General features: G+C 40.4%; 2 protein-coding genes across 7 annotated transcripts in view; one reads left to right on the top strand and one right to left on the bottom strand.

Annotated features, from left to right (window-relative positions):
* CPNE4 (copine 4) overlaps positions 1-18,845 on the top strand; it is a 747,750-nt gene extending 728,905 nt beyond the window's left edge. For all 5 annotated transcript variants that reach the window (XM_055383286.2, XM_004036316.5, XM_055383287.2 and 2 more), the window contains 4 exons: positions 13-64; positions 2,419-2,552; positions 9,670-9,906; positions 17,088-18,845. In XM_055383286.2, coding sequence (XP_055239261.2) covers positions 13-64; positions 2,419-2,552; positions 9,670-9,906; positions 17,088-17,222 — 558 coding nt within the window. In that variant the 3' untranslated portion in view covers positions 17,223-18,845. The remainder of the gene's footprint in view (positions 1-12; positions 65-2,418; positions 2,553-9,669; positions 9,907-17,087) is intronic.
* Positions 1-24,697, bottom strand: part of LOC101152959 (bcl-2-like protein 12) — a 465,085-nt gene that overhangs the window by 439,138 nt on the left and 1,250 nt on the right. For both annotated transcript variants that reach the window (XM_063704194.1, XM_063704193.1), the window contains exon 2: positions 18,845-18,980. The gene's annotated coding sequence lies outside the window, so the exon portion shown is untranslated. The remainder of the gene's footprint in view (positions 1-18,844; positions 18,981-24,697) is intronic.

The following is a 24,697-nucleotide window of genomic DNA, read 5'->3' as shown; positions in this document are numbered from 1 at the left end:
ATCGGTGTCTAGGTCTCTCATGACTTTGCAATCAACTTTAATGAAGACAACCCAGAATGTGCAGGTAAAGCACAACGTGAAAGAAAGCCAGTGTCACAGTCCTTCCCTTTGCACCTTTCCCATTTTAGTTCATCTCTGCTGGTGTAGCATATTAGTTACGATTGTCCGCAGCATCTCTGCTTTCTGTATCAACATAAACCATGCTACTCCACAGGCAAGAGAAAGCCATGATAACAGAGCAGGAAAATAAGAACTGGAAAAGACAGAATGCAGAAGAGGTCTTGAGTGTATGGCAATAATGTTGATCCCAGTCCGGGATTCCTTGGGCCATCATAATAATAATAATAATAAATGAAACTTCACCTGGTAGGCAGTGATACAATATCCCTCTTTCTGTTTTCCAAATTTTCATCAACGGTTTTTTTTTTTTTTCACAACTTCATCTCTGTGCCGATATAAGGAGAGGGGGGAACATGGAAATCATTTCCCACTTTCAGCATATCGGCCAAGGACATAGCCTCAGCGAGTTTGAACAAGCAGCATCATGGCTTTGTGCCAGAGAAAGCCTGCTCAAAGGTTCTGGTTCATGTTCCATTGTTTCCAGCCAGAATTCTCTGACATGATCTCACAAAATAATGATATTGAAACTATGATAATAATTATTATAATAAATTTTGTTCTAGAATGATTTTTTCTGGTTTCTAACAGAGCCAAGTACCTATGTTGCTATGAAGATCATAAGACATTTTTGCATTAGAAATGTCCATATCTCTCTCTTCTTGTCAAGGAGGAAGGAGGCTAAATCAGGATTAATTCAGATCCAGTAGAGTGTGTAAGGCATCTAGTAGTTAATGGCCAAGAATATGATATCAATACCATTGAGTCTGAACATAGTAACCTCCAAGACCCAATCTCCATTCTGCCATTTTTCCCACTAATGTATTCTTCATCCTCAGTTTATTATGGATTAGACTTTCCTCATCCCCAACCACCCCCATTCTGCAACTGTAAGAGTGGTTTCCCCCACAGCAGAATGAAATATAAACCCTGGTATTCACCTGTTTTATACGCTTAGAATTCATCTGCCTGATACTTTTCAAGAGGAAATCAAACTTGCTTATCTTAGGCAAAAGCTCAAGAACCAAAAACACATAAGGAGCTTCTATTCAGCATCACTTAACTTCAGAACCAGACTGCAAAATGACTTGGCATCTGTCTTTAGAATGATAGGCTTTGGGGCAGGGCCAAGTGGGTGCAGGATTGCCAATGAGGTTGGGAGCATGTATGTAAGGGCAGAATAGAACAGAACTTGCTCATCTAAAATACCCAAGAGCTATTTTGCAGTGCACGGTGGTTATGGAGAATAATCTCAGGAGGGAATTGTGTGGATCCCTCTGGCCAAAAACAGGACTAATGTGCTATTTCAGAATAGAAAGGGATGGAAGGATGAGCTGAATAGGGGAAGGCAAGCGATAACACAGGCACAGACAACAAGAGGAGCCACTTGAATAAAAATCATTTGTAATGAGATTATTGCTGTGGGATCAGAATGATAACATGAAATGTGCAGTCAAGACGTATCAAGTACTAGGAGAAGCTGTATAGATAGGACTGCCTCTCCTGGCAGAGTCCCATCCTTTTCTATTTCCTGGGCTCATATGGTCTCAGGATGGAAGCCCCCCTTTAAATGAGGGGTTGTCCATGATGATAACCATCACTTATCTGTACTCAGTGCCCAGGAGATGAGTATATCAGCCACTTTGCTCATTCATCACACACTTGGTGAGCATTACATTTGCTCGATACTGCCTCAAGCTCTTTGGGGAAATACAAAAAATAAGTAAGTCATGATTCCTGCCCACAAAGAGTATAACATCTGGAGAGACGGTCATGGGAACTCCTGACTCTTATAGAGGGCATGGGTAGTATCTACTAGAGTCAACAAGATCGTGTGGAAATAAGTGCAACATTGAAGCTAGCTTGCTAGTGGCTAAGAACACAGTGCTTAGAGCCAGGCAGACCCAAGTTTAAATCCTGAGTCTTGAACACACTTGCTATGTGACCCAGGGCAGATCATTGAACATCTCTAAGCCTCTGTTTCTTCACCTATAAAATGGGTATAACATCTATTTCATTATGCTATGAGGAGCGAATGAAATCTTATATATAAAGTAGGATATTAGGGAAAATTTTGTGGAAATCATTGCTTTTGACTTTAGCTTTTAAAGAGGAGAATGATTTCAGTGGGGAAGGAGGCAGCAACACTAGCAATGTGGTATTCCTTTTTATCTTAAGAACATAAACATGATGTTGATAAGGACTATTTGGGATATTTAATGCTTTACTTTTGTGTGTGTTTGGCTATAAATATATTTGGAGTGACTCTGGAGCTGTTGATCTTTGCCAATTTCACCTCAGGAATTCAAGGAGTTGTGGAAGCCTATCAGAGCTGTCTTCCTAAGCTCCAACTCTACGGTCCCACCAACATTGCCCCCATCATCCAGAAAGTTGCCAAGTCAGCGTCAGAGGAAACTAACACCAAGGAGGCATCGGTAAGGAGGGGGCTATTTGCCTCCTAAGGGGAGCTTACTCTTCCTCACCTGGATATTGGCCGTAAGACCCATCTCACTCTGACAATAAATTCCAACACTTCTACCTGTGTGAGTTTGGACAAATGACTTAACCTCCTCCTATCCTCAGTCTTGACATCTGAAACATGGGGATAATCACACCCATCTTTGCTGGGTTGTGAGGCTAAGAGATGACACATGTCAAATGTCTACCACATTGTCTGAACACAGGAGAAACTCAACAATGGAAGCTACTATATTCACTAAAGTATGTCATATCCACCTCCTGTCCTTGAAAAGAAAAAAGAAAGGTTTAAAAATAAGCTTGCTTTTTAAGGTACCCATACTACAGATGGAAGCAAAGCACCACGGAAGTAAAACAATGGATGATTCTGCCTCCTGGTGGTAAAGCGCAGCAGCACAAAACATCACAGCAAAAATTGGTTTCATATTCTATTGCTTTTCTTAAGAAAAATGCAAACCAAGACCAGAGTTTGAGTTTTGCCCCTAATATTTTAGAAGTAAATATATTACCATAATAACTTCTGTATTTATTTTAATAACATTAATACATGTCTTTTTAGCTTTATGATTTTTTCCAGATTTAGTGGAATATTACCAATGTCTGAAGTTTGCTCTGTAATTTTATCCTGGGTACTGAGTTTTTATTTAAAAAAATACTACTCCCTTATCTTCTTACATCAATTCATCTAACCTTCTTGCACTGTCTGCATGTTCTCAGCCTTCCTTCATGTTAGAATGGATGGAGGACCATGCTCCTACCTCATGTCAACATCTTCTTTTGTGTACTTGAGCACATCTCCTCTGAATTATCCAGGAACTTTGACTCTGCAGTTATATTCTCGCTCTTTCTCCTATCATCTATTGTTTTCTTTTCTATTTCCCTTTGTACTGAAGACTCATTCCCATTAACAAGTACTCATTCAATAATATCTCCTGCTTTAAGTTAATATCTCCCCCTTGACTCTGCTTTGCCCTTTAGCTACTGTCCTTAACTTTTTCCCGCTTATAATCTGCACTCCATGCAGAAACCAGATTGATCTTTTAAAAATATAATTAGTTTTGCAGCATTCCTTTGTTCTAAATTCTCTAATACTTCTCATCATACTTGGAGTAAAATCTAAATTCCTGATATGGCTTAGAAGACATTATAGGATCTAATCTCTGCCTACCTCTCTGATCTTAATTCTTATCACTTTCTCTTTCACTCCCTATATTTCAGCCACACTGACCTTCTTGCTGTTCCACAAACACACCAAATATATTCCCACCTTGAGGCCTTTTCACTTACTGTTCCCCTGCCAGGGTTTCTCTCACCCAAACCTCCATATGATCCATTCTCTGACTGTGTTAACATCTCTGCTCAACTCTCAACCCCTCTGAAAGTTCCCCCTGGCTACCTTATCTAAAATAGCCAACCCACCCACCCACACCATGTCTCAGCTTTACTTTTCTTCTTAGTACCCATCACCATCTGAAATATTTTAGGTGCATCTACTAACCTGTATATTTTATGTCTCTCTACTTTCATATGGAAGCTCTACAATAAGACTTGTTCACTAGTATATCCCTAGTACACAAAACAATGCCTGCACACAGTACATGCTTAATAAATACTTACTTAAAGAATGCATATAAAGCCACTCTATTGTTCATATATATATGATGAAAAGTACTTTACATTTTCTTTTGTAAAATTGGTGTGTATCTTAAATATTGCACATCTTATATGCCAGAAAATACAGTGTTCCTGTTTTCATTATAATTTGAAGTCTGTCCTACTTGAAAAGATCCAAATTCCCAAGGTCCCTAGAGAGAACAACAGTCACTGCATGTCTTTGGTTCAGTCCACTGGCCCTTCCATACATCTCATTATCATCTTCAGCTACTCCAGGCTTGGGTCATTGAGTGACATGAGCAATTCCTACAAGGGAATAGGAAGTTTGAAGCAAAATTTTGTTTTAGACTCATAATTTTTCCATGTCCTTTTATTAACATAGTTGACGACAGTTTCAATCTGCTACACAACATCCATCAGGTGACCCATGGCTATCCATAAGAAACAAATGGGTCTGATCTGTGGGGCATGTTCTCTCATCTCCTCTGTTCATTACATCATGTTCTTGAAATCACTAACCAGTGGTTTGACTATGAAAAGGACTGGAGACCCTGGGGAGCTAAGTGTGTGCTACTTCAAATAATTACTTTAGAATAGTGAATATATAAAACTGTGGATATATTAGCCTTTATGCTGGGCAGAGACACTCTGTAAGCTGAGATCTTGTCCAGCAGTAATGCTGAGGATTTAATCCAAGCCAAGTCTTTTCCAGGTGTGAAAGCTAAGAAAATCATGACTCCTCTCTGCTCATCTTTCCTCTTCTTTTCAGAAGCCATGAACACTATTAATTTTGTTTTTTTTGAGACAGGGTCTTGGTCTATCACCCAAGCTGAAGTGCAGTGGCACAATCATGGCTCACTACAGCTTTGAACCTTTTGGGCTGAAGCAATCCTCTGGCCCCAGCCTCCCAAATAGCTGGGACCAAAGGCATGTGCCACCATGCCCAGCTAATTTTTATATTTTTTGTAGAGATGGGGTCTTGCTATGTTGCCCAGGCTGGTCTCAAACTCCTGGGCTCAAACAATCCTCCTTCTTTAGCCTCCCAACGTTCTGGGGTTATATGCATGAGCCAATGCATCTGGCTAACCACCAACACTTCTCAGGATTATAGACCAACATCTCCACCAGTGCGTGGGCCCTGCAAGGCTTCCCCAGATGCATCTCTTTCTGACCACAGAGGTCTTGGAGCAAATTTGAACCTTCATAGATGCAAGATTTAGGAATAAGGTTTGGATGTGACCATTATTTTATTTTATTTTTTAACCTTTTTTCAGCACCAGAACCAATTCTTCAAATGATAACTTGCTTAGAAACTCAACATATAAAATAGACTTAAAAAATACACTATTCTTGCCAAATTTGGTCTAAGGAGTAGAGTCAGAAACTTGTCCATTCTCTTTAGCTCCCTTATCCTCAAGAGCATCCAAGGTATCCCTAAGGGCTCCCTGGGGCCCGGTTTAAAAACTGGATGATCTCATCCCCTCTGGGGTACCAGGACTCACATGGCTAAAAAGAGAACAGAACTAATACAGGTCTGGATTTCAGGCTGATATAGAACAGCATGATTTTTGGCCATCACTCACTCCCTCAGGGATAGCTGGGTCTGCAATGAAAGGACAGGTCATTAAATGGGACTACAAGTAAGAAGCATCCAACCCACACATCTCCATATAAATTACCCCTATAGACCAAGAACATAAGCTTTTCCCCAGAGGTTTCTCCTGTTCTTTGAAAAGTCTGTGGTCCAGAGTCCCTTGTTATCTCTAAGGGTCATAAACTTGAACATCTTTGGCAAGCTGTGCCAGGGAGTCTGTTGCTATAGGATTTTCCCCTTGATTTTGTGGAACTCTTCCAGGTAAAAAATGCCCCTCTTTATCTAAACACGACCTCAAGTATATTCAAAGACTATAATATTTCATCCATGAGCATTTTCCCAGTCTGACTTTAGAAGGAACTGTTATTGTTTGCTTTATTGGAAATTTCTATCAGGTTTCGATCCTGCAGTCTACAGCCTAGTGCCTTTAGCTAGATTAAACCTGGCAGGATCAGATTCCAGAATCCTGACAATCTCTTCAGACCAGGAGTTCTTAAACTTTTTGTTCCACAAACCCCTTTAGCAGCTGATAAAGTTCATAGATCCCTTCTCAGAAGTGGTTTTTTGTGTTTTTTTGTGTGTGTGTGGTTTTTTTTTGTTTTGTTTTGTTTGAGATGGAGTCTTGCTCTGTTGCCAGGCTGGAGTGCAGTGGCAGCCCACTGCAACCTCTGACTCCCTAATTCAAATGATTCTCCTGCCTCAGCCTCCCGAGTAGCTAGGATTACAGGCACGTGCTACCACGCCTAGCCAATTTTTGTATTTTTAGTAGAGATGGGGTTTCACCATGTTGGCCAAGATGGTCTTGATCTCCTGACCTCATGATCCGCCCACCTAGGCCTTCCAAAGTGCTGGGATTACAGGCGTGAGCCACTGCACCCAGCCAGAAGTATTTTTAAATGTACAACATAAGACCCATATTATAAAGTAAACCAATTATATTGAAATGCAGTTAGCAAAATATTTTTAAAAGGAAGATGGAGACATCATAAATACAGTAATAAAATGCTTCTGTATTTACATTTGAAATTATGAGAACCAGTAGTTTGTCTAATAATTCTGTAATTTCTAAGTTGTGTTAAACATAAATAATACATTGAAATATATGTAGGTACTGCAATATAACAGGAAAATATGTGTTTTTTTATTAATAACTAAGCCACAAGTAGAACTAATATTAATTTGATTTGTTGATTACACTTATAGTGAAAAAATGATAAATTTTACTTAGAGATTAGTGAAAATAAAAATGTAATTTACCCCAAGTTTACAGACTGCCTTAAATCTTGCAGTAGTCCATGGAGACAGGTTAAGAACCCCTAGTTTAGATCAGCAGTCAATAAACTATAACTAAACTAAACTGTTTTTCAATGGCTTGCAAGCTGAGAATGGTTTTTAGATTTTTTAATTGTTGAAAAAATCAAAAGTAGAATAATATTTGTATTTTGTGACATATGAAGATTTTGTGACATTAAAAATCAGTGTCCGTAAATAAAATATTATTGGAACACAGCCTCTCCCATTCATTTTAAATATTGTCTACGGCTGTTTTCACACTACAGTGGCAGTGTTAGGTAGTTGTGACAGAGACCATTATGGTCTACAAAGCCTAAAATACTTATTAATGTCCCTTGACAAAAAATAGTTTCCTGACCTCTGCTGTAGACCATTACGACCCTAAAGTTTCTCAATGTGGTAGTATGACTATCAGGTTGTTCTATTTCTTAAGGCATTTATCAGGTAGGGGAGATTCATCCACTGAACTCTAAGATCAGATCAGACAGGAGTTAGGGGAAGGTAGAGGATAAAGGTAGGAGACACAGAAGTGTGATTCACTTGAGGGCCCACCTGCTCATGAAACAGAAGTAGTCTCTTTTTGGATGTGCCACCTGCCCTGGTCTTCCAGGTGCACTCTAGAGAGGGTGACTTATGATTCTGGTATGTCCTATACTCCTTCCCTCTATCCCCAAACCACCAACGTTGCCTCTTTCTGCTGCTTCTCTCTGCACCTCCCTACTGCCTCCACCACTTCATCCTACTGAAAGCCTTCTCTAAACTCTCAAGCCAACTTCCTTGTGAACATATACAACTCAGAAAATATAGACATAGAAGGAAACATACAACTTGAATGAATCTGAAAACCAAACTGGGAATTCAGTTAGGACTAGGGGTGAGTGGTTAGTTAATGGACATGGAACAGAATTAGCCTTTACATTAGACTGTATGAAAAGCATTCAGAACATGTGGCTATCTTCATCACAGTGTGAAGTTCACCTACCTCCAGCTTACATTTTTCATTTAAAACATTTTTTCAGGCTCAACGAAAAAAATGAAATTCTTTAGTACTACCAAACTATTTGCAACATTAAGTATATGATTCTCAAAACCAGATGTTTTCAAAATGTCACTCTTCAATCTTTCTCCTTTGAAGTATGGTAACGTGGAATGGCTTAATCTCACACTTACTACCTATAAATGTTGGGCATCTTGCAGGATTATATTGAAAGTTCCTTTCTGTTTAGCCTGAGCTGCATCTGACTAATCTGCTTCTCTTTCCTCTTACCAGTAAAGGCCATCATGATGCCTCTCATGTTGACTAAAAATAGTGATGACCTCCAATGGGTCATCCTTCTCCAGGCCCCAGAGCACTTTCCAAGGCTTCCCTGTGCTGCTGAGTACAGCACCTTTCCTCCAATTCCCATCTCTGCTAAGTCATCTTCCAGCTTTCCAGATGGAAAGGGGCCAGGCAGGCTGCAGGCCAGAAGTCAGGACTTAAAGCAGGAAGCCATGGGAGCACTGCAACCTTCTGCAAGTGTGCCTGGAGAAGAGCTGCCACCTTTGTGGCACATGGCCTTCAGAGGGAGAGACTGCAACCCTGACCCTCTTATAGCAGGACTTTAGACTAGTGCCATCCAGTGGAAATATAACACGAGTTATGTATACAATTTTAAATTCTTCGGTAACTGTATTTTAAAAAGTAAAAAGAAACAGAGAAATCCATTTTAATTATATATTTTATTTAACCCAACATAGCCGACATATTGTCATTTTATCATGTACTCCATATAAAAAAATTATTAATGAAATAATTTGCATTCTATTTTGTGTAATAAGTCTTCAAAATCCACATGTATTTTATACTTACAGCATGTCAATTTAGATGCCAAGTTATCATAAATACTTGATCTTTGTTTAGATTTTTATAGTCACAGCTTAATTTTAATAACTACCTCACTGACAGTTACAAAGAAAGAAAAAGTAGATTAATCTACTGAAGTTGTTCCAAACATACTTAAAATGTTTCTAATAACTGAATTGGTTATCCAATTTTAATGTTAAATTTAAATTCATTACAATTAAATAAAATATAAAATTCAGTTCATCACTTGTTCTAGCCACATTTCAAGGGCTGAGTAGTCTCATGGGGCTAGTCATCATTGTATTGGATGTCATAGCTTTAGATTTTTAAATATCTTCAAGTAAAGAAGATCATATAAATTATTGGGTCCCACCCCTCATTTGAGAAATGAAGAAGCTCAGACACAGACGAGTTAAGGGATCGTCCCAGGGTCTCACAGAATGAGGCTTTGAAGCCTGTCCTCCTAACTCTTGGCCTGCTGCTCTTTCTTTGTAACTGTCAGTGAGGTAGTTATTATAATTAAGCTATAATTGCCATGCCTACCTTTAAGCTCCATTCATCAGAACCCTAAGCCTTTAGGACTATCAGCACAGACACTCAAAAAATGTCTGTCATCACTGTTGCTTTGGTCAATGTGCAGTGAGGCCACCTGGGTGTCTAACTGGTATTGTATTGTCCTTGTCTCCCTCACCTCTTCACCCCCCCATCATCATGGGGCATCTGACTGCAGCAATACTTCATCCTGCTGATCCTGACAGATGGTGTTATCACAGACATGGCCGACACCCGGGAGGCCATTGTCCATGCCTCCCACCTCCCCATGTCAGTCATCATCGTGGGAGTAGGGAACGCTGACTTCAGTGACATGCAGATGCTGGATGGTGATGATGGGATTCTGAGGTCACCCAAGGGAGAGCCTGTTCTTCGAGACATCGTCCAGTTCGTGCCCTTCAGGAACTTCAAACACGTATGCATATACACATTGGGGCACTTTTCATGGAAGAGCAGAACCAAAGCATGCTCATCTCCCACATTTGTCCACCAATGTTTATGGTGATCCACCATTCTTGAAGCAACACCAGCTATGCTCTACATACCCTTGCTGTGGGAGATGACCTGGCTTAGCTATCCCTTCCTGGGCCACGTCATCTCCCACAACAAGGATATATAGAGCATGACTCTTTGGAGAAAAAAATTATAAATTGAGTTACAGATCAGGAGCCATGCTAACTATTGTAGGCAAAATTTCACTGATGCTTGCCCTATAATTCATATAATTTAGGATCTCTAGTGCATCTAGGACTGCCTACAGATGGGCAGCTTGTTCCCTGCATAAAGGTGCCTGCCCAAAGTACCAAGCAGAAACTGAAATGCAGCTTATGTTTTGCTTGTCAAGCTATGTGGCCTGGCAGAAGTCTGTGTTTGCCTTGGCAAAGTATATTTCCAAAATGATAGAAACCTAAATCCTCTATAAAAAATATAGTAAGCAGCATCAAAAATTTATTTAACCCCCTCAAAACAAGATGATAAAGTTAGTTCAAAAGAGTATATAAGGCTGGGCGCAGTGGCTCACCCCTGTAATCCCAGCACTTTGGAAGGCCAAGGTGGGTGGATCACCTGAGGTCAGGAGTTTGAGACCAGCCTGGCCAACATGGTAAAACTCCATCTCTACTAAAAATACAAAAATTAGCTGGGCGTGGTGGCGGGCGCCTGTAATCCCAGCTACTCGGGAGGCTGAGGCAGGAGAATCACTTGAACCAGGGAGGTGGAGGTTGCAGTGAGCCAAGATCACACCACTGCACTCCAGCCTGGGTGATGAGAGTGAGACTTGGTCTCAAAAAAAGTAAATAAATAAGACAGTTAAAGTCAGTGGGAAAAAATGCTGAATAACTTTGCTAAGGTAGATTGAAAACTGATTAATGACCAAGAGGGTTAAAAAAAAAAAAAAGTAATCTTTGAATTGCCCTCTCTATGGGCCAGAAATCGCCTGCTATCAGTTTTCTATAAATTAATACCTAACTTTACAGTCTTGGGCTCTTACCAGTAAGAAATAGTAAGTCAGTCAAGCAGCATTGCATTCCCCAAGGGCCTTGAGGCAGAACCATTAGACAATGCTCTAGTATGACATAGAAAAAATGCTCAGTAACAATTTTTCCACCTTCCCAGGTTTTGATACATTGTGTCCATGGAGGAAGGAGCATTTTTTAAATTTCCACAAATCCCTGCACCTATTGAGCTGAAATCACCCAGAAGGACATCTTGAATTCATAAAAGCCTCCCTTGGGGCTAATGGTAGTCCTGAAGACCCCTCTAGAGTATCCTAGCTGTGTCTAGGCACCTGTGGGGGTAACTTGGGTATTACTGGATAGCCTTTGTGTTTTTTGTTTTGTGCTTCTTGTGAAAGCCACCCAAGAGCACAGCATATGCCCAGCCCCTACTTTCCACTGAGGCCTTGCCCTCTGCACTGCTGCAGATGCCAACAATACCATCCCCAGGGCTGGTGACTAAACTTGAGCTGCCCTGGCAACAGGGAATCTTCAGAACTTTCAGTACCGTGAAGCTTATCTGTGGTCTCCTTGGAAAAGAAGAGAATCCTCTCCTTTCCATGCTACCGAGTCCCCTCTGTCACCTGAGTCATTAATGCAGTGAGATGTGTCTCCACATCTCAAAGACCCCTGCTGGAAAGTATCTTCATTAACTTCCACTGCAGTCCCTCCCTGCATAGGGCTCAAATCAGTTATTTGGGTCAGGCAGGATGCCATCCCCTCCACTTCAACCTTATTTGGTAAAGCCTTTCTCCTCCAGTCAAAAACTCATTCAAATGAATCCCTGACATTCTTCATACTGAGTTTATCAGATATATCCAGACACATCTGACTCCCAATTTGGGTTCACACTGGAATCTCACCTATACTGTGTAAGGAAATTTCAGATGAGAGGTGGAAAGCTAAATGGATCATCAAAACAATGATCCATCCATCCTCCCACCCCCATACATACTTGACTGTAATCCTGGTACCAGTCCTAGTGTGAGAGCCTTTAGCATATGCTCTTCAGAAATTGCTGTTTGTTGTGCCACCTTCTTTGGACAGGCTTTAAAATGAGAATTCAGATAGATCACCAGCTCAGCAGCCTCAGCTGAACCCTATATTTCATGACCTGCCCAGACTTCATAGGGAAGTAACTGCACATTCCAAGGCTCCTTGGATGATGAGGTATTGTTCATAACTGTACTGCCACACATTACTACTCTACTTTTAAGGAGGGCTGCAGTGTAATTAAAATCACTGAAGGAGCAGAAAATCAATCCCTGGCTACAGAGTTGAGTACAGAGAGAGTTTCTAAGTAATAGCAACAGCAGTCAATCTTCCCACAAGCTCCCAGGGCTGTGCATGTGGATGAGGGGTAATTGTGTTGTTATATGCCATCCTCAAGTTTCCCTAGGAAGAGATTTTCAAATAAAGGTACTCATTAATGAAAGAGACGCACTAAGCCCTAAAGTTGTCTGCCTATGGACAGCAAGGAGTAGAGTCAAAAAGAAGTAGTATTCTTTACAGATGGATGAGCTAGAGCAGGCTAAATTTGCTGCAATTATGTTCATTAATGAAGCTAGTTTCTCCCTAGGTGTCTAAGATGGAGGAAAGGGTGTTCTTCCTGATTTTAATGCTGTATTCTTTTCAGACAGACAAAATAGATAGACACATCACTGAATACCAGTGATAACTTTGCATAGTGCAGCAGGATCAAAGAGTTCACTCTCTAGGAGATTCATTAACTTCCCCAAATCACCCTCTCTCCCCTCTGCATCCCCCACCTCCCCACTTCCCCACACACACTTGTGTGCTGACACAATGTCACTGAACTATGAAAGGTTCTAACCTCTACCCTCAAGTCTCCTCCTCTTCCCCAAAACACTTACAGAATGCTTGTTCTGTGCAAGGCACATGCTAGTCACTAGGACCACAATGAAATGATAGAACCATGGATCCACGCCTCAAGACATTTACTGGAGAATTGCATGACTGGGAGAAAGGTATTAGCAGAAAAATCACATGCTAAGCAACCTGTGGGTGGTTGAGAAGAATTAAAATGTTGTTACAGGACCTCAAAGCAGAGAGAAGTAGCCATGGGAAAAGGCTTACAGCTTAAGTTAAGTGTTTGAGGAAAGACAGAGCCTTGGAGAGCAGGGAATTTTGGGAACATTGTCAACAAGAGGAATGCTCGGGGCAGAGCAAGGAAGTAGGGTGCTGCTCACAGTCTCTGTGCTACACAGATTCTCTGGCTGCTCTGTGAATGACCAAGGAAGAACACCAGGCGCATACTCACCCATCTTATCTTCATGGATTTCAAATTAGATTTTGAAAGCCATTTCATTACCCAAACTAATCTACTTTGAATTCAATAAGCCATAAATAAAAGGGAAGGTAGCAGCTTAAATCATTTTATGTAAGCCATTAACTCATGAATTGCCTCTCTTTTTCTGCTCTGCATGATAACTCAGAGCTTTAGAGTTTACAGGGCACAAGTTATGTTATGGTCTTTTTTCCTGCTCATATAACAGAATATCATAGACTGGATAAAGAACAGAAGTTTATTTGGCTCATGGTTTTGCAGTCTGGGAAGTCCAAAAGCATAGCACCAGCACCTACAAGGGTCATCTCATGGCAAAAGTATGGAAGGCACAAGCAAACATGTAAGACACAAGGAGAAGGAAAGCACAAGGGGCAGACTCTCTTTTATAACAACCCACTCTCATGATAACTAACCTGCTCCCATGATACTGACCTCTTATGAGGCCCCACTTCCCAACCCTGTTGCATTGATCATTAAGCTTCCAGCACATTAATTTAGGAGACACACTCAAACTATCATATGCTTTAAGCTTTGTGACTCTGGGCAAGTTATTTAACCTCTCCATGCCACAGACTTTCATCTATAAAATGAGGTAAATGATACATGCATTGCAAAGATAAGGTGTTGTCTATATGAAGCTTAAGATAGTGCCTGGTCCATGTAGCTGGTTAATAAGTAAAGCTTTTATTACTGTTATTACCAGCTTCATTCATATTCTTGACCCTTTCCCACCCAATACATGTCCCCAAAGCCTTATTTGCTTGCCAGCACAGATATGCAAGGGGATGGGGGATCCTTTGGGAACAATGCTGTCCAATATGGTAGCCACTAACCACATGTAGCTACTTATGTTTAAATTCATTAAAAGAAAATAAAATTTCAAACTCAGTTCCTCAGTCAGACTTGCCTTATTTCAAGGACTCAATAGTTGCATGAGACTGAGAACTCCCATACTGGACAGCACAGATATAGAATATTACCATCATCAGAGGAAGATCTATTTGACAGCCTGGTTTAGGAATATTTTTTGCTGCAAGCAACAGTAAATCCATCTTACAGGGATTACATAAATGGTTTTTAACCAAGGGTAACATTATGCCCCAGGAAACATTTTGGAATATCTGACATTTTTGATGGTAACAAATATGGGGCTTCTATTCATATCTAGTGGGTAGAGGCCAAGGATGCTGCTAAACTTCCTGCAACGCACCAGACAGTCCCCCACACAAAGAATTATTCAGCCCCAAATGTCAATAGTGTCAAGATTGAGAAACCCTGGATTATACAAATAGAACGTATTTTTCTCATGTAGCTGGAAGTTAGGGGCTCATTGCTGCTGGAGTCAGTGATTCAATAGTGTCAGAGCCAGCACATTGTGATTCCCTTTGCTTTTCCTACATAATGATAAAATGGTTGCTATAGCTCCAGTAATCACATTCTATTTCAAGATAGAAAGGAAGAGGAAAGGGACATAGGGCCAACTGTGTCCAGAGCATGTTGGCTGAAGTCCCAAACTAAGTCCTGGACTATTACAATGGCAAAGGGATTAAACCAAAATGTTCATCAGAAATGTACAAGTCTTCAAGGCTGGGTGCGGTGGCTCACGCCTGTAATCTCAGGACTTTGAGATGCTGAGGCGGGCGGATCACATGAGGTCAGGAGTTCGAGACCAGCCTGGCCAATATGGTAAAACCCCATGTCTACTAAAAATATAAAATTAGCTGGGCACGGTGGTGGGCGCCTGTAATCTCAGCTACTCTGGAGGCTGAAGCAGGAGAATTGCTTGAATCCGGGAAGCGGAGGTTACAGTGAGCTGAGATCGCACCACTGCACTCCAGCCTGGGTGACAGAGTGAGACTCCGTCTCAAAAAAAAAAAAAAAACAGAAAAGAAAAAATGTGCAAGTCTTCCAGAACACTAGCACCATGACCTCCACACACTTTTACAGAGTTCCGAAATACTACTCCTGCTAATATTTCATATTTAATACTTTTACTACTCCTGTACTTAAAATAAATACATACACCTTTAAAAATAGCACATTTTGGTGATTTTTAATTATCTGAAAATTTTTTTGCATGTGTAGCCCTGAGTCCAGAATCTGTTAAACTCTTGTATTGTTGAAGACTTTTCACAAGGAAAAAGTCTTTTAACTTTTAACCAGGAGAGAACAAAGGATGGAACTGGGTCATATTGTTATCCCTAGATGTAAAGGAAGCTGGAAAATCAAGGATTTGACTTTCTAACCTTTGTATGAGAAACAGCCAGGGAGGAAAGGGTATAAATGACTTTTGTATCTGCCCCAGTATACACATGGACCATGGTCTAACACACAACCCTGAGCAGTTATTTATAAAATAAAGGGATATCTGTAGATCACAAATGTCCATCATGCTATGACATCTTCAAAATGTGAAAGATCACTTGAGAAAAACTCTTTACAGTGTTTTCAGATTGCTTAAAAGATACATGTCTCTTATTTTGAGACTCTGTGAGATAGAGTGAATTATTTTTCTTTTCTCTTTTGCCTCTAAGAACAGCGGGGCTTAGTAAAGTTAAATGGCCAAGTGGCAAGCCACATAGAAAAGAAAGAACTGAAAACCAGGTCACATGGTATTCAGTCCAGCCCTCTTTCTTTTGGAATCTCAAACACTTGTTAAGTCTGCCTCAAGTTTTCAATCTCTTCAATAATAGTTAATAATGAGGCTCAGGCCATTGAAATTGCTTGCCCAGGGGTTGTACAGTTAATACTAAATGCCAGAGCCAGGAGTAAAGCCCAGCTCTACATGACTCCAAAGTCCATGTATGATATCAGCTTCAACCTTTCTCTGCTACAGAATCATCACCATAAATCACATGGTCCTCCTGTGCCCCTACCCCAAAATCATGCAGTAGATCCATAAGGCTGATAGAATAAAGGCTAAATGAATTAGTGTGGTATTCAAGACTCTCCATCACCTGGTCTCAAGCCAATTTTCCAACCAAATGCCCAACCAATCCTGCAACTACCCCTAAACCCCCTCATCCCCCACCTGCCATACACACTTCCTTCAGCTCCATCAGGTAACTCACTATGCCTATGATGGTCAAATGCCATTCCCCTACCCCTTCTCTATGTATTAAAATATGCTCAGCTTAAAAGCCACCTCCTCTTAGAAGCCTCCAAGATAAGTTAGTCTCTACGTTTTTTATGCCCTGGCCTCACTGTTTGTGATTCTCTAGAGAAGAGCTTCTCAAATTTTAATATGCATATGAATCACTAGAGCATCAAGTTAAAAGGCAGATTGTGATTCAGTAGCTCTGAGTTGGGTCTGAGAGTCTACATTGCTAATAAGCTCCCATGTAATGTGACACTGCTGCTCTATAGCATGTGTCATATTCTACCTCATAGTTAATATTGGCCATGCCTAGTTCCCCTCGTGATTACAGCCTTCCTGAGGCAAGAACCATAGACCCTCAAACCCTAGTGTGGCACCTGGAACATAAATAAGTGTCTAAAATTGAGTGAAAATTAGAAATAAAACTGCAGAACAATTCATTCTCCCATCCAACTTTTACTCGTCTTCAGATGTAAATAGTTTTATAGTTTGAGACAGGCATAAATATATATAATAATGAAATTAAAGGTCCATTTTCCAACAATCTGACAACTATTGCTTGAAGTAGACCCTTGACAAATAATGAATGAATGAAAGCGAATGAAACTTAGCTGCCCAGAGCAGGACTCAAATCTTTTAGGTTGAGTCTGATTCCTTGACCAGAAGCCAATGTCATGATGATTTCTTCTTCCCTGCAGGCATCTCCAGCTGCCCTGGCAAAGAGCGTGCTGGCTGAAGTCCCAAACCAAGTTGTGGACTATTACAATGGCAAAGGAATTAAACCAAAATGTTCATCAGAAATGTATGAATCTTCCAGAACACTAGCACCATGAACTCCCCACACAGTTTTACAGAGTTCTGAAATACTATTCCTGCTAATATTTCATATTTAATACCTCTACTACTCCTGTACTTTAAAAAAAAAACAACATATACACATTTAAAAATAGCACGTTTTGGTGATTTTTAACTATCTGACAATTTTTTTTGCATGTGTAGCCCTGAGGCCTGGATCTGTTAAACCCTTGTATTGTTAACTTTTTACAAAGAAATACAGATAATAATAACTTACTATTTACATTACAGCATGTCGCCTTGAAATAAAATGGTATCTGTATCCGTTTTTTATACAGGTTTGTTGAAATTTTGCTAAATTTCTTATCTTTACACTCTAAAGCATTTTGAAACATTTACTGAACGTTGATAGACAAAATATACTTGGTTTTATCTGCTATAGGATGAGAGACTTTTTAAAATGGCAGATGCATGGACTGTATTTTGCATGTTTAAAATAAAAAAAGAAAAACCCACATGGTTTTTGCAGTTGTTATCTCTAATTCCTCCCTGCTGAGAATGGTCTCTCTACTAAAGAAGAGGTTTATTTACTTCTTCTTTCTGAGGTGAGTCTTTTTGAGGTAAGTCTGGGTCATCTAGCTCAGCACCTCTCATACTTTATACTGTGTACACAAATCACCTGAGAGTCTTATTAAAATTCAGATTGTGATACATAGGTCTGTGTGGGACCCAAGATTCTGCATCTTTAACTAGGTCCCAGGTGATGCTAATGCAGTCCCTGGACTATACCAAAAGGAGTGAGGATCTAGACTTTAGGGTGTCATGATGGAGACCATCAAAAACAGCATGGCTTCTAGTCTGCTTGAGAATGGCACCTCTTCCTGACAGTAGCACAAAAGTCCTGCCTGTCTCCAGAGGTGACAGTAGAAAGTAATGAGACTGACTCCAGAAGCTGCACACCTCAAATCAGTCACGCTGCTTTATACTCACACCTCTTCCTTAGATAAGACTAGAAAGTGCTCCTCCTGGCCAGTCCCTGCCCTCTTAAAAGTGGCATCACACACCACTGCATGGATGGTGTCAATCTCTAGAAGTGACCTCAGAACGTCTTCACTGGAACCACAACAATAGAAACTTACACATGGCAAATGGCTATGCAGTACAGCTCCCGATATCTGGTCCACTAAATTGACCTTTGAGCTTAGTGTGGGAATTTCTTGCCTCCTTTCTATCACTTCTGAGAACAAATTCTATAAGCAGAAATGCCTGGAATTATTGTCTGGGGTCGAGATGTTTTGTTTCGATATAAGCTGGCCAGTCTGGAACCAAAAGGACGAATGTTTAACTTGTATAATCTTCTTGCAGGGAAACAGGCAAGTGTTTTTGCAAGCATAAAAGGCACAAAGTGGAGTTTATTTTTGGTCAGAGAGATGAAGAAGTAAATCACAAGGCAAAATTTGTTGTTTGTTTGAAGAGGGGAGCAGTATTAACAAGCAAATAAAATGCCTTGTATGATTTCCAGAGTTACAATTATAGATCCTAATCTTGCAAATACATGTCACCAAATGCACAACATTTTGGGAACGATGGTAAAATTGTATGACTGAAAAAATCATAAATATTTAAGCTATATTGTTTTATTAATAAATTGGGTACTTACAGAATTCTTCTAAGAGTTGTGGTCTTGTTTCTCTTTTCAAGGCAATTTCCTAACAATAATTTATTTCACGTAGGCAATGTGGCCTCAGAGTAGAAGTAGCTCTTTCACAGTCCAGTGGAAACATGGATCACTGCTTCTAATAAACAAGAAATTAAAATATTTAGGTGCAATGTTACAGAAATATCTGGTGATTATATCTAACCCCAAACCAAGACATGAACTTACATGTCTATATACCTGGAACACAGTAAACACTCAATAGACATTTAATAAATACAGAGATGACTAATAAAATAAGTAAATGAATGAATAGTCTTGTTAATATGCCTTATGATCAATCTTTAATCCACTGTAGATTTCACAGGTAGGTTAAGTGTTTGTGTCTATCAGTTAAATGATGCACCCTGTCATTCACAAAGATCTGTTAGGATCTCTACACTCATGTCAGGATTCCTGGAGTCTGTGAGATGGGGCAGAGAGGACAGAGTGCAGTTGGCCTGGCAGAACCTTAAGGCAGTTTACTTTCCTTTTCACAGTCAGACTCAAGTTCATCTCAAAAGAACAATAAAAATAATATCTATGAATTATTGAAGGGTGTCTTAGTCAGGTCAAGTTGCTATAACAAAATACCATAAACTGGGTAGCTTAAACAACAGAAATTTACTTCTCACAGTTCTGAAGTCTGGAAAGTCAAAGATCAAAGTACAAGTCAATTTGGCTCCTGGTGAGAGCTCACCTCTGGCTTGCAGACAGCCACCTTCTTACTATGTCCTATCATGATAGAGAGAGCGAGCTAGCTTTCTGGTCTCTTCTTATAAGGGCACTAATCTCATCACAAGGATCCCACCCTCATGACCTCATCTAAGCCCAATTATCTTCAAAAGTCCCCACCTCTTCATACCATCACATTGAGGGGTAGGGCTTCATATATGAATTTTGGAGGGACACTAATATTCAGTTCATAACAAAAGGTTACTGTGTGCCAGGCACTGTTCTAAGTGCTTGTAATGTACTATCTCATTTAATCCTCCTAACATCCTCGTGAGATCGGTAGTATTAATAGCCTTACTTTGCAGATGAGGAAACTGAGACACAGAGAGATTAGGTAGCTTGCCAGGATTGCACAGCTATGGAAGTTCAGAGCCAGGATTTAAATATGGATACTCCTAAACCCAAACTCATTGTATAATCCCCATTTCGGCTATCCTTCTTGCACTATACTCATTCATTTGCCATATCAAGCAGCAGATTATTAGGAAATTTGAGAGAAATTAGCCTTAAAATATCCTTTGCTCCCAAATTCAGAAAGATCCGTCTCATCTGATGATCTCAGATTGTTGTTTTGGGCACTTGGTGTCTCATGATGTACAACATCCCTCCCTGAAAGCAATAGAAAATTCTCAAGCCACAACCAGGTCTCCCCAACTTCTTGCCATCAAGGAGACCATTTAGGTTGGACATTACAAATACAGATGCTTCCAAGAGCTGCGCAAGCCATAGGAATAACTAAGAAAAAAACAGGTTTTAACAGAGGGACATAAAGAGTAAAGTAAGAAGAATGGAGGGAAACTGGAACGCGTGTGTCCAGAAGAAGGCAGCTGCTACCCAGGTCCAGGGGCCATGCAAGAATGTGGACCTAATGCAGCCAGCCCATCCAGTTTTTTAAGAAAACTGAAAAACATGGTATTTCACATAAAACCTACTGATCTATAAATATTGAAAGCTCATTTAAAATTCAGTAACTGTTTAAAAAGACGACAAGAGCTGGCTGGGTGCAGTGGTTCACACCTGTAATCCCAGCACTTTGGGAGGCCGAGGCAGGCGGATCACCTGAGGTCAGGAGGTCGAGACCAGCCTGGCCAACATGGTGAAACCGCATCGCTACTAAAATACAAAAGTTAGCCGGGTGTGGTGGTGCATGCCTGTAATCCCAGCTCCCCAGGAGGTTGAGGCAGGAGAACCGCTTGAACCTGAGGCAGAGGTTGCAGTGAGCCGAGATGGCACTACTGCACTCCAGCCTGGGTGACAGGGCAGGGCAAGACTCAGTCTAAAAAAAAAAATTGCAAGAACCAATCTCTGCAAGTCAAATGAAAACTACCTCTGGGCTTATGTTTGCTCTGTGTGCAAATTTGGAACCACTGAGTTATATCTGTGTATGGCCTGCTCTCCACTGGGTCTCAATAGATAATATACACACTTTAAAATTCTTGAAGACCCTAAAGAGGCTTTATTTCTGTGGCTTATATTTATTAACATTTGCTATATTAGGAATTGAAACTGGAAATGGAATATATTTATTAATTTATTTAAATAGAAATAATAGACCCATTACATGATAACATAAATAAAATACTTTCATAACAAACTATACTTTCAAAACCAAAAAATGGTCAGTGAGAAGTGCAGCATTGCTTTATAATTTTTCAAATCTTTAGTGCCTTGTTTAATAAAAGATTGCCAGATCCTTATATCTGCTTCTGTATTCAATGTGTTGTGAAATGATGTTTTGGTTAAAGTACAATGTTGAAAACCTGGCCTCACATGGATACGTAGTTGGAAAGAGGAGAGCTATTTTTAGCTTTTTCAGGTAATTGTCCTTTTTACCACATCCAAACTCAACAAGCGGTAGTTTTTTAAAGGTTAGTTGCAATGTAGAATATGAAATCATATCAATAAAATTGTCCTAGCATTTTCAATGGTTCTTTTACCCATGCACTATTTTGTAGCATCATGTACTGGGCATTCAGAAAATATTGATCCACTCAGCTATTTAGATGTTCCGAATGCTTGCACAGTTTGTTTTATAATATCAAAAAACCCTGCATTTTCTATTGCTGTACAATATCACTGCTGATCTCACCAGACAGTCTTTTAAGTATGGAGAACTTGTCAAATTATGGTGGCAGGTTCAGGCTTTCCAAAACTCTAATCTTTGTTAGGAAGCTCAAATGTTATCATTGCCAACAAATACTGTCAGTTGTTTTTCTTGAAGTGACAGGCTCACTTCAATGATTTTTAAGAAAATATCTCCCAAGTCTAAATAGCTCTGGCTTATCTGTCAGTCATTTTACAAGTAAAAATGATGTTCTATGAGGAAAAAAAGCAGCTAGATCAGCTCCAAACACAATGGCATGTATGCGTTTCCTTGAGGCAACCATTTTAGGTTAAAATGCAGCAAAAGCACTTTCTGGTGCTTTGCAATTTGTCTCCCAGCATTTGAAAAACATGAACTCACGGGTCAAAATTAAATAAAAATAATAATTTTCCTACTGCACCAGGAACAGTGTTAAGTAAAACTGTATGTTTCTTCTTCAAGTGTGTGATGATGGTGAAAAATACAGGGAACACTAGTACCGTGTGGTGCCACTTTCTTGATGTGAGCTAAAGCCCCAAAAGTTTTACCCACCATCGCTTTTGCACCATTGATGCCAGTGTCAATATAGAGAAAAAGGTGAAAAACATTTTAATGTTATTATGAAAATAGTTTTTACCTCAGAGACCCCCTGAAAGAGTCTCAGGTACCTCACTCTGAGAACTGCTTTTTATAGCCTACTTGCCAAAGTTGTATTTGTTTGCTATTTCTGCATAACACATCTACAAACTTAGTGTGTAAAAACAACACACATTGATAATCTCACTGTTTCTATAGGTCAGAAATCCAAGAAGACTCAGGTGCATCCTCTGCTTAAAGTCTCATAAGGCTGAAATCAAGGTGTCAGTAGGGCTGTGTTCCTTACTAGATGCTCTGGAAAGAATCTGCTTCCAAGCTCACTCGGGTTGTTGGTTGCAGTTGCAGAACTGAAGTCCCTGTTTTCTTGCTGGCTATCAGCTGGGCAAGAAAGTAGAGGGGAGGGCAGTGTCAGGGATGGTGGGGTGGGGGCAGACACAATCTTTACTCTGAAGGGCTTCTCACATTCCCTCTCACCCTCTCCATGGGGCCCCCTCCAGCACTGATGTGTCCTTCTCAAACATTGACTCTAACTTCTTTTTCTGCTGTATTTCACTGACTCCAGCCAAAGAAAGTTTTCTGCTTTTAAGGGTTTATGATTAGATTGGCCCACCCAGACAATCCAAGATCCTAAGCTCTGTAACCATAATTATATCATTCAAGTCGTAAACCCATAAACAGAACATGTTTATGGGTTCCAGGGACTAGGGCTTGGACTTATTTGGGGGGCCATTCTGCCTACCACAAAAGAAATGCAAAATATTACTAGATGATTCTTAGAGTAAATGTGGGTTGTTCAAGAATCGTAAAAAGGCTTCCCATGGTAATAGAAGAAAAATACAGACCAAGTCAAGGAGTGGTGTTAAAAAATACTGCTGATTCTAGACCTTGCCTAGGAGAGGTTATTCTAAATCTGCTTGAATACCTCCCGTTTTTTAGTCTACCCCACTTGATAAGCACCAACCTTGCACTAGGCTTGGGGTGAGAACTAGGGGGATGGGAGTTAAAGTGAGAGAGGCAGAGATAAAAATATTTGGTCCCTGCTCCTGGAGGAGCTCACAGCCTAGAGCTGCCCTCTGACTCTAGGACTTTGGGATTCCATTAGACATATTATATATGCCTTAACACCTAAGACATTTACTATTTGTGGACTTTCTCACGAAGATGTTCTCAAACATTGAAAGTAGAGTAGTGGTGTAGGAAGAGAGGTAAGGACACAGGTGAGAAGAACAATCAAGCCAGTCAACCATGTTTATCATCATCCCCTTCCTTGCCCTCCACATGAAATAGACAATCAAATCCCTCCTTAAAAAACTTCTACTCTCTAATCCTGTCTTGACTCAGTGCCTTCCTCTTGAGCATGGTATGTGAAAATACCTGGTGTTTTCAAGCCAAAACAACATGAATTCAAATCCAATCTCTGCTATTTAAGAGTGGGATGGTATCTCTGAGCCTCAACTTCCCCATCTGTAGAAGAGGGAGAATGATTCCTACTTTGACAAATTGCTGCGATTTCAGATAATGTATGCAAGCACCTTAGAACAATGTCTGGAGGTTGTACTCCCTGAAAAGCAAACTCTAAGATCAAGATTAGAATGCAGATAGACTATTAAGGGAGTATTATCAGGATCATGAACTGCAGAAGGAAAGAAAAGGAAGTGGCACTCTGATCCCATAAGAAGCTTTGAAGGGGCAGCCCTTTGAAGTGATCCCAAGCTGGGGAAAAGGGGCCTGGCCTTTATACCCCATCATAGATAAGCCAGCAGATACCTCAAAAGAAGGGTTGGTTTTGGTCTTTGACCAAACCATCTCTTTCCAACTAAGGAAATTTCAGAAAAGTTGAGCCTCTGGGTCTCAGCAACTGGAAGAATAAATTCTCAAGCCTGAATGGGGAGATCTGGGTTGCAAAACACAACATCTATGACACCTGGCATTTGCCACACTACTCGGTATATTGTGACATTTGCTATTATTACTGCCATCTTTTTTTGTTATTAATTTTTAAAATTTTTATTTATTTTTTGAGACACAGTTCCACTCTTGTTGCCCAGGCTGGAGTGCAGTGGCGCAATCTCGGCTCACTACAACCTCTGCCTCCCAGGTTCAAGCAATTCTCTTGCCTCAGCCTCCTTAGCTGGGATTACAGGCATGCCCGGCTAATTTTGTATTTTTAGCAGAGACTGGGTGTCACCATGGTCAGGCTAGTCTCAAAGTCCTGACCTCAAGTGATCCACCCACCTCAGCCTCCCAAAGTGCTGGGATTACAGGCGTAAGCCACCACACCCGGTTTTTATTATTATATTATTTTGTTGAGACACAGTCTCACTCTATCGCCCAGGCTGGAGTGCAGTGGCGTGATCTCAGCTCAATGCAATCTCTGCCTCCCAGGTTCAAGCGATTCTCAT

The sequence above is a fragment of the Gorilla gorilla genome, chromosome 2 (assembly GCF_029281585.2).
Source record: "Gorilla gorilla gorilla isolate KB3781 chromosome 2, NHGRI_mGorGor1-v2.1_pri, whole genome shotgun sequence".
In the NCBI taxonomy this organism is placed as follows: Eukaryota; Metazoa; Chordata; class Mammalia; order Primates; family Hominidae; genus Gorilla; species Gorilla gorilla.
This window is presented reverse-complemented; position numbering and strand designations above follow the sequence as displayed.